This window comes from Bombus vosnesenskii, unplaced genomic scaffold, assembly GCF_011952255.1.
Source record: "Bombus vosnesenskii isolate JDL3184/JDL3185 unplaced genomic scaffold, Bvos_JDL3184-5_v1.1 scf7180000013272, whole genome shotgun sequence".
Taxonomy (NCBI): Eukaryota; Metazoa; Arthropoda; class Insecta; order Hymenoptera; family Apidae; genus Bombus; species Bombus vosnesenskii.
The window spans coordinates 4,709,925-4,720,466 of record NW_022882930.1 but is presented as its reverse complement, the minus strand read 5'-3'; the positions used below and the strand labels follow the sequence as shown (position 1 = coordinate 4,720,466).

General features: G+C 35.1%; 1 protein-coding gene across 8 annotated transcripts in view; it reads right to left on the bottom strand.

The window, feature by feature from the left end:
* Positions 1–2,527: 2,527 nt before the first annotated feature.
* Positions 2,528–10,542, bottom strand: part of LOC117231395 — a 94,365-nt gene continuing 86,350 nt past the window's right edge. For 5 of the 8 annotated variants that reach the window (XM_033489803.1, XM_033489799.1, XM_033489805.1 and 2 more), the window contains exons 2-3: positions 5,871–6,201; positions 2,528–5,353 (exon numbers count right to left, since the gene is read on the bottom strand). In XM_033489803.1, the coding sequence (XP_033345694.1) occupies positions 4,762–5,353; positions 5,871–6,201 (923 nt within the window). In that variant the 3' untranslated portion in view covers positions 2,528–4,761. Of the gene's footprint in view, positions 5,354–5,870; positions 6,202–6,628; positions 6,807–8,574; positions 8,818–9,568; positions 9,699–10,542 lie in introns of those variants that run through there. The other 3 variants (XM_033489802.1, XM_033489801.1, XM_033489798.1) reach the window with 3 other exon arrangements.

The window sequence follows — 10,542 nt, the reverse complement described above, 5'->3', positions numbered from 1 at the left end:
TATGGGAAATTCGAAGCTAATATAGAAAATGCATATAACATGTAACAATAAAAAAATATTCAAAATGAACTATTTGTCGTAGCATTTCATGGGGAAAATACACATTTACGTATGTTCCGTTGCTTTAATTGATAAAATTGATAATAAAAATCCGCGTTCTAATTATACATAGCACTTTAATTTAGATATTTTGCATATTTTTGCAGATTACACTATGTACATTTTTTAATTTCGCATGAATCCATAAAAATTTCCTATCTACATATTACTGTCGATGTTCTCTTGACAAATTATTGACAAATTTTTAAAAGAAATCATTCGACGCGTTTCTGCAGTGAAGAAATATTTTTTGAGATGAACGACAGGTGCGTATAAATCGAAAATCGATAAGTGCTGAAACGATCGATCGATTTATACTTAGGAAAAGATATTTTATTATATGAAATGAAAAGTCGTGAACGATGTTGGCAATGCAAACGGGAAGAAAGCAATAAGAAAAAGAAGCAAGAAATTAAGTACGCGTTAAGTACATTGATAACATTTCTCGGTGTTGTGAATTTAAAAAAAAAAAGAACAAATCGAATTTGAGTGATATTTGGCGTCAACTAGACACGATGCACACATCGTTCTGCTGTTTCTTCGCTAACTTCACGATATTTCGTACTCGCGAAGTCGATATTTGTACGAAACGATTTGTTCTATTGAATTTTATTCTTCTTATTCTCTTTTCTTGTCTTTTTTTTATGATATATTCGAGGACTCCATCGACATTGCAACACGATTAAATGGAAATACTGAAATTAAGAAAATAGAACGAAAGATAGGCGAAAGTATATCATTTGCTCGCTTCAAATCGTTTCGAACGTTTTCACGATTGCGAATCGAAATAAATCCTCGTTGATGATACAATCGACGACTACGGTTAACTACGAAAACGTGTTCACATTTTTTTTACACGATTTTATATCTGCGTCAAATAATCGCGCCTTTCTCAAATCGAGTGAATTCGTGTTGTCGCGATTGAAACGCACAAATCATAACCCGGCCGAAAATGCCGAACACGGATGCGAGTCTTAAACGATGTAGAAATTTTTCCACTTTTCATACTTAAACTTACCGCCAATCGTAAAAGAGCGGTAAATATATGTACCGATTCGCAAACCGTGAAACCACACAATCACAATTCGTTTATTTCTTGAAAATGCGTTACTATTTATTTGGAAGAAAAATGAGAAAAAAAGATAAAAAATACTAATTATATAGTAGTTACTTATTTTCTAAATTCTAATTTATCGTTTTAAACGTAAAAAGAAGAACTTTTGTCCTTCTTAGACTTATCTTAGAAAGAATAATCAGGATAAGCCGATCGAATTTCCAGTCGATTTTTACATGTATTTCCGATCCGATTTCTTTTTGTTTTTCTTTTCTTTCTTTTTTTCGCAGCAATTTTCGACACTATATTCGATCTTCGATTTCGAACTTTCCTTTTTATCGAGGATCGAATGTATCGAAACCGATGTCGATGTGACGCGAAAGCAATCCTACACATATACATATAATATATATATATACACATACATGTATATATATATAATATATTATATATATATTATATATATTATATATATATATATAAAGAGCAAAATACGAATAAATAAACGACGATGTGACACTTTGTGGCGTATGCAATGACATCTTTTGAAAATTCGATACACACATCATTACGAACATTATGTTATTTAAACGAATATTAACACACGTTAATACTATCATGATAACCTTTGTTTATTTGATTCTAATGTAATAGTTATTATTAGTTCGCCATCCTTTGTATATATTCGCAACTCTCAATAAAAAAAGTACCAAAAAAAAAAAACAATAAAATGAAATATATAGAATTATTCCTTTCGCCATAATCCATTTCCTTATACCAAATTTCAGATATCAAGATATATTAATATACTAGGGATTATAACTGATATAACCAAAATTCTTCGTGTCTTTCTAATTTATGCCATCAAACTTCTTAAAATATTTATAATCTTATTTTCTTATTACTTACTACAATCTTTTTTATCGTTAAACCTTTCGTATCCTATACAAATCATGCATTTATTTTAATAAAGTCTTTTTTTAAAGAACCCTTTACAGAAGTAATTTAATGTCTTTAACTATGATTTAGAACTAAACGCTATGTAGAATATAGGATTAGACTAAAATCTGAAATTGAATTTAGCCTTTTTAAAGTCTATCAATATTAGTAAATAAATATTAATAAATAAAGATTGATATGTGTAGAAAAAGGAACCATTTGAATGAATTTTTTCAAAATCGCGAGCCCTTCATGTTGACTTACGTAGGCAGATAATGGAGCAATCAGAATCGCTACCGAATATTAACGACGTCGTACGAAGTTTGTCGAAAGCCGGTGCTTAATGACAATTTAAAAACGAGCAGCAAAACGTGGTGTGTAAAGTCTTTGATTTTGAAATTTAAGGGAGTGGAGTAAAGGAGAGCTGACAAGATATTATATTTCTGCAGTTTATTTGCAATTTGTTCATATAATTGGTAACTGATCTTGAATAACTAGTACTAAAAACCTAAACAACGTATGAAATTTTATACATAGTTATTTTAAGGGTGCTAATGTGACTATTTACAGTGTGAACGCGTCAAACCACGAATCGAGATGGTCCTTCTTCGACGCGATAATACGACTCACGTCGAGAAATTTCCCTCGAAAGGCGGTTTAGACGTTCGAAAGGAAGATTGGATTTCTCTTTGCATCGCTTTTCACGCTTTCGTCATTGTTTCTATTTCCTCTTACCGGGTTTACAGAACGGTACAAATGTTTATATGTACAATGATTCAATCATCGATTACGTAATATGTAGTTTCGCGGCTACCCTCACAGGTTACGGCACGAATCGTAAAGCAACACCGCGACGCTCAGAGGATTCAAATGCATCTGTTATTATCCTGTACAAAAAGATCAGGGGGTATTCCTGTGAATGATTCGTTAAATTTATAATATGTGCAAAACGTATAAAAGTGGTCAGTTTAAACAAAATGTAGAAAAAATGATTGCACGCGTGACATTGATCGTCCAATTCCTTTTTAGCACTTTTGTGAATGGGGACAGAAACAGATTAAGACGGTATATTTCCAAATCAGCTTAAAAATGGCATAGTCAAGGAATTCACCTAGACTGCACTGATTATGAGTTTATAGAAGAATCATGGCGACACTGTTACGAATTAATCAACGCAGAGATGGTCAAGTGTCGCAGATCGATTTCGAGTATTCACGTATCTGTGTAGTAATAATATATTCGATGTTCAAAAACGATTTGCGACATGTTCCGGTATTCTTCTGTGAGAAGAAAGAAGGGACAAACTATTGCACTGCACAGTGTCCGCAAAATCCATGCTAACGTACATCTTACAAATCCGAACTTATTACATACCTTTTTTAAAAACAATGATTATAAACAGTATGCATACAGCGTGTATATAAATCATACAGTTGCGTAATTCGACGTAACAAAATTCGTCGTTATACAAATTGATACTAACTAATGAGTTTCATCATTAGGAATAAGAAGGAAAAAAAGTGTTAACTAAAGAAAATGCCACGCGAGAAACACAAACGTTCAACGATTATCACTCCGAACAAGAATATCGCAAAAAAGAAAAAAAAACGCAAAAAAAGAATAAAATAGTTTAACAAAGAAATATATTTTTTTACAACCAACGATTTTTCGCCATCCGACGACACATTATCTGTTTGTGATTTACGAAAGGAAATCACACATTGGATAATGGTAATCTGTCGATGTTCTAAAATTCACTTTTCATTGTCTGTAGAATCACAAGGGAAACCACGAAAAAAAATTAAGGAAAGAGAAAGGAACGATAAAATATCGTTAACAAAAATTGAAGGCCCATTGTGGCATAATCGCGCGATAGTGAAATTCATTCGATATCGGGCGCACTTCGCGTTTACATCGATTTACAACTACCTTAAAGGCATTTATACACAACAGACGCACGCGTCTCATTTTTCTTTTGTGTGTCGGCGCTTATTCACTTTCTCCGGAAATATCTCCACTATAAATTCACCTATAATATAATCGTTAACGTGCTCTTAGAAACGTACTCGAATATATACAAATTATATATGTAATGCGTGTTTCAGAATATTTTGGTACCGATGCACGTACAACCAACAACGTTTATATCAACTATTGGTGACGTACACATCGACAACACTCAATTGAAGCCAGACTTTCATCGAACCGAGAACTGCTGAAAACGCATTTCATCCACTAAAAGTACTTTACTTATCCTCCACGCAGTCTTAAATCGTTGACGGCTGCTGAACGACCAAATAAAAAAAACCCAAGGACGATGAAAACAAGCCTTACGCAAGCCTACATATATCTTTCTCTTACTGGTACTGCTCGGTATCAAAAGTTCGTCCTTTGTGCTTTCCCAAATATTAAAGAGAGACCACCCTGTGATAGGTCGTCCAGCCGTGTCGACGATGCTCGTGCCATCAAGTCAAAGCCCCATAGATGGCGCCATATTCTAGACAAAATGTTCACTCCCTCCCCAGATCTCAGGTTCATCCTCGCCGTGGTTCCTCGTATGTGCCGCGAAGCCGTCTACCCGCATCATCGTCGTTATCGTGTTCGTGGTCATCTTTTTCTGTCGAGCCAGACACGACGAGAGGAGGGTGCTCGAGGCACGAGGCTCCCTTCTAGGTTTCCAGTCCAGGTACTAAACTGTGGAAGGTCTGGATATCGTGGAACGCTCTGCCACAACTCTGATTGTTGTTCCTCTCGAATTTCGCCAAGTCAAAATGTTCGTCCAGCGACTGTAACTCGACTAAACGTTCTTCTAGACTCTTGGCGGAGTCTGCGAACCTTGCAAAATCGCAGATCCTGTCAGGGTCGACCACGTCCGAAGCCTCCATTATGCTGCCTACATCGGTAGATCTAGCAACACTGGTTAGTTGACTGCTAGTGTCATCTAGTTCGGTAGGGAACATGACGGAGTTACAGCAACTACTCGCGGACGTGCTGGTGCTAGTGGTGGTGGTTGTGTTTGCGGTGCTACTGCTGATGATCGTTGTTGTCGACCGAACATCTACGGAGCCTAGACGGTCCTCAGAGTACACCAGATGGTGATGATGCGGAGATTCGGGTTCCTGGACTTCGTCTATATGAGATAGTAATCGCGGAGTAGGTGGCAGAATGTAAAAGTCGCTGAACACATCGTCCTGAAGGTCAAGATCATCGTGCCTCTGTCGCTTGGGGCTGATTCCATCGTTCCGCGTGTCATCGCTTAATCTGAAAAAAACGAAAATGATATGGGTTGTTTCGGAAATTATTAAGAGACGGCATCGAGAGTAGACATCGTGCCCGAAGGTATTGCGCAACCGACACGCGAGCTGTCGCTACTTGCGCAATCTATATTATGTAAAACAAATCTCTAACAACAGCGAGCAAGATCTGCCACTCTTCTTCCTCTAGAACGGGAAAGTTCAACTACGAATTAGTTATTCTGAGCATCCTCTGACCTCTTTCGAAGCTATTTCCAAGAAAACGCAACCGTTCACATAGGTTATGTACAAAATACAAAAAATATATCTATAATTAATTATAATCGAACGTTCAGCTAAAACTTCGTTTTGGGACGTACTATATTTGTGACATTTTTTGCAACATATGATATCTTCTGTCAAGTAGAATCCAAAAATGCTAATTTTAAGTGAAGTTTTATGCATATTGCGCTGCTATAGTTTTATAACTGATATCAGCAAGGATCCTTGATATTTGAAAACTTTGATTAAATAGTTTCTCTTACCTCTTCCTGGAGGACGTTTCGTCGTCTGTTACTCCGACGATAAGGTTGCTGGAGACGTTATTCTCTTTCGTGGAATCATTTAGATACGTGACCACCGGAAGGCCGTAATTCCTTGTCTTTTCGTCTCGGTTTTCACGTTGCAGTCGCCTGACTGCGTTGTTTATGAGAACCGATCTGCACAGGCTAGCCTCTGGGTCCTCGATCCTCCTTAGCTTACCGGCTGAAATTTTAAGCAAGCGACGACGTTCCTCCCTCGCACGGTACTTGGCCGAAATCATCGTTGGTCTGCTCCTACGAATCACAAGGTCTTCCTCCAATCTCATCTTAGCGTCTGAAAAATAAGGAACAAAAAATTGTTCATTTTCGAAATTACAGCTCATATTTTAACCCTGCTTCTTAGCAGGGTTAAAAGTCTATCATATCAGTCTATCTGATCCAAATATGTATTTCTAATTTTATTATCATTTCTGTATTCTATTGCTTTCTGTGAATAAAGTAGTTCGAGAGAAAGAAGATATTAGAAAACATACAAACGAGAAAACAAGAAGAACAATAAAGTTAATAAAAAAATCTACTGATAAAATACAATATATTTCATTTCGAAGAAACAGGTATGCAAATGAAAAAATAAAATAGTAACAAGTTTATATATTTGAAATACTGATATTTTCTGGTATTGTAATCAGTCCATTGTCTTTAAATCTAGAAATCTGAACATGTAATAGACAAGAGAAAAAATGTAGACATAACGGTATTACCGAGAGGCGGTAAAAACGGCGACCATAGAGGGCAGTCTAGCGGTACGTAAGTATTTACGTGTTTACGTAGTGCGCGCTCTATACCAATAATTGACCAAATTTTCTCATTTTTTCCGCTATACAACGACCTGCATCTACTGAGTATGCACTTCTGTTGAGCCATAATAAAATAAACACGAGAAGCAATTTCATTAATATGTGTTTTGTGATTAATTCCATAATATATGGCGAGTTTAATAATAACTATAAACAATAAAAATATTAAAAAGTTAAAAATCAGTTTTATTTCTATATCAAACATATAACGATATACTTTCTGGGAATTTAGTTGCTTATATAAATTATAACCAGTGTTTTATGTGGTTTGACTAATTAGCAAGAATGATATCCTTGTAACTCTATCGCATGAAATTAGAGCACTCTCGACAGAAAGAAACAGAGATAGCAATTGGTTAGTGATATCGATGGTCAACACTGTTCGTTATGAATAATTCGCTTGCAAATTTCTCGTCGATGACGTTCTAACACACTTCACTCCGGTTGCACGGTTGCCATGAAAATGGGACGAAATAAGTAGCTGCAACTTGAGCAAATAAGCGTTCGTGATCGATGTTGCACTTTTCGTAATTCATTTCGCAAAACGAGAACAAATTCCTCGCTTCGTAACGTACGGATCTGCCCGACCAACTGATGATACACAGTTGCATTTATACACATTTCGTTTACTGCCTAATAAACCAATAAAACGTAGTCTGTTGATAAAAAGTTGTTAAAATAATTATTTAAGTTTAAGTGGAGATTGTATACGAATTGATACGGTGTCAATGATCCTATAAGCATGATCCGAGCATGCGTGAACGATTAAGAGATGCGTAATATACTATTTATAGGGCATATACTTTTTATATGTATCAGAGCAACGGGATTCTCCACTGTAATAAGTTTCACAGAAAAAAATATCTTAAAAAAGCTTCTAACACTTCAATAAGGTCATGGAAAATTTTCATTTGCAACAGGCACTTGCAATATTTGAATATTCGATTTTTTAAACGTACCGCGCTTTCCTTTCGAAAGAGGAAGTAACTTCTAAGTTGATTGAAACTTTCGTTGCATGCTATACGCATGACAGAGCTCTTAAATTTTGCAAAGTGACTTTGACTTTAGTTTTCTTTCTCCAATAATTGTACAGTTCCATATGACAGACGTGTAGGTTAGGTTATACAAAGTTGACTATAGGAATTACACAGAATCAAATCGTTCGTTACAGTAATGGATCAAAGAAACTGCGTAGAAAGCAAATAACTAAATCCGTGGTCTACGAAAGGCATAGTTAACCTCCATCGATATATTCGCGTGATTAATTGGCAGTTATACATTCTTCCTACAAAGTGAGTCACATTCGCGTTTCCCAACCTAATAATCAACATTTAGTAGGAAGATGAATCTCTATTTCGATGATTTCCGCGAATAACCGCCTGAGTCACACGTAAACGGAAATAATTCCGAAAATAAATTGTTCAATTAGCCGACAGATGGCACCTCCAATACCTTTACAAGCCAACAAGATGGCGGCCATGTACATTAAACATGTTGAAAAAATATATAATTCGCGCTGACACTTGTTAAATAACTTTATCTCGTTATGAAACGCTAATTAATGGAAAATCTTATTATGATGTGATTGATTAATTGTAGTGCCTCAAAAAATTGAATACTGATTTTGAAAATGCGTCATCCTAACAAATAGACTCTTTGACAAGTGTCAATAGTGTCTAGTACGGTTACGCGAATTAGATGCGGAACTGTCATCAAAAGGTTATTTAATTAAGTCGGGACGGAAAATAAAGAAGACTGATGCTACACGAAGAGACGATTTTACGCTCGAAATGCACCTAAGCTAACTTTCTCCGCAGGGAAAAAACCACCATGGATACACGTTACCTAACCTGTAAAGTCTGCTATGGAGTCGCTGACTCGTGCGCGTCGTCCTCTCCCTTCTCCCACCGGTAAGTTTACTTGCACGTATACATATATACATACATACATATATATAACGCCCCCCGTTTTCTCGTACATTGTACCTTCTCTCTCTGCTCCTTCGTCATTTTTATACGGTACAGTTATTTGAAACAACATAACTGTCAATACGATCGACATTATTTATGCGAGCGAGCAAATTCAAGTGGAAAAAGGAAGTTCATTGATCATGTGCGGATTATTAAATTAAATTAATATTGAATCTGTTAAAATATAATATGAATCCGATTTAGACGAAAATTAAAACCGTCGAATTTTTATATTTGAATCTTACTCTCAATATAGCAACAAAAAAGAATTTATGTTTCAAGAAGATTTAATATAAAATTGAAACGGAAGATCATGCATACCAATAAGACTTTCTTCATACTTTGTCTAAAATGAAGATATTTAGAAAAATTTAATTAGATTAAAAATCAGAAATGGCCGGAGAAACGTAAAAAGATTAAACGAGTAAACGAAGAACGAAGTAAAAGGAAAAATGTAAATGCTGCAAATTTTTACGCAAGTTCATATTTCTGGGAATGTAATTAAAAGAATAGAAGTTCGATAGAAAATTGTTTTATCTACCAAATATTATAAAGAGCATTTATAATATTTTTGTCCGCAGTCTATCTATAATTCTAACCTATATCGTTTGGATTTTAATTATCATGGATTTCGACCGGAATAAGTCTAGATCGATCATAATGATCGAATAATAATTTCTATGCCCCAATTTCACTGGATACCATCCAATCCTTACGAGAATTATTTTAAAAACTGCGTCACTTCGATGCCGTTACATCTAATCTTACATCACAGTAACATAGTGTTTGGCAATTAAACGAAGCTTTGACCTCGGTCGGAATTAGATCCATTTAAACGCGTCATTCTAAAAAGTTTCTATAAGTGTTGAAATACTTTCGTGAGCCACTGTATGAAGCGTGAATAAGGAAAGGGGCATCGAGGAGCTCCATATTGAACCGTTCAAAGTAGAAAGCGGTCGGTGCACGGGGACGGCCGGGTCAGACACCATTGCTGTCCGCGACTGTTCCCTGCAGGGGCCTTGAAAGGAATGCGCAACTAAAAAGAAATCACCGAGGCACTTTTGCATGCTTATAAATAAATGCGGACGCTGAACCTAAGTATCTACACTACCGTACATAAGTATTTGAATACTTACAAATCATTGCAAATATATAAAATATGTTTTAAATAAAATTATTTAATCTAATTTTTGCCTCTGATTTTATCTCAAGCATATCACCATATACAACGTTAGTAGATATGTATCGATAAACACAATAGTTGATACTAATTAATATAAATAGATAGGTAATAATTGAAGGTAAATCAAAATTACTTTTACGGGAACACCTAAATTAAGTACTTTAAGTACATATGTCTACTCAATGTTGAAATCTAAGGATGATTGGAATGTGTTTCCAACCATATTCTAAAAGTTTATATAAATTTGTTGTAGTGTCAGCTATTTAATCAAGATAAATATGAAATTTCCTTTAATATATGAAATACTTCCTTTGGGCTTCAATTTAGCAGGACATTTGATCCCAGTTGTAAGAATGTAATAGTAGAAAAATATTCTTCTATCATAACGTAAAAAATATAACAACAAACATCGATGTTTTAATTGGATTGTATCAAGTATCCAAATACGCATATGCAGAGTGGTGTACATTTCTGGTAGGAAAGCAAAAGAGTATAAGTAAAATTTTTGTCAATCAAATAAGTACACTAATATGTTCTACATTGCTATCTTTTGCTTGTTTCAGTAGTACAAGTAAATTTTCCATGTTTCCTGCTCTTTCACTTGAAATTCTGATAATATATCAAAAACCTAATACCTGATCGCACTTTATTATAACGAATAATTA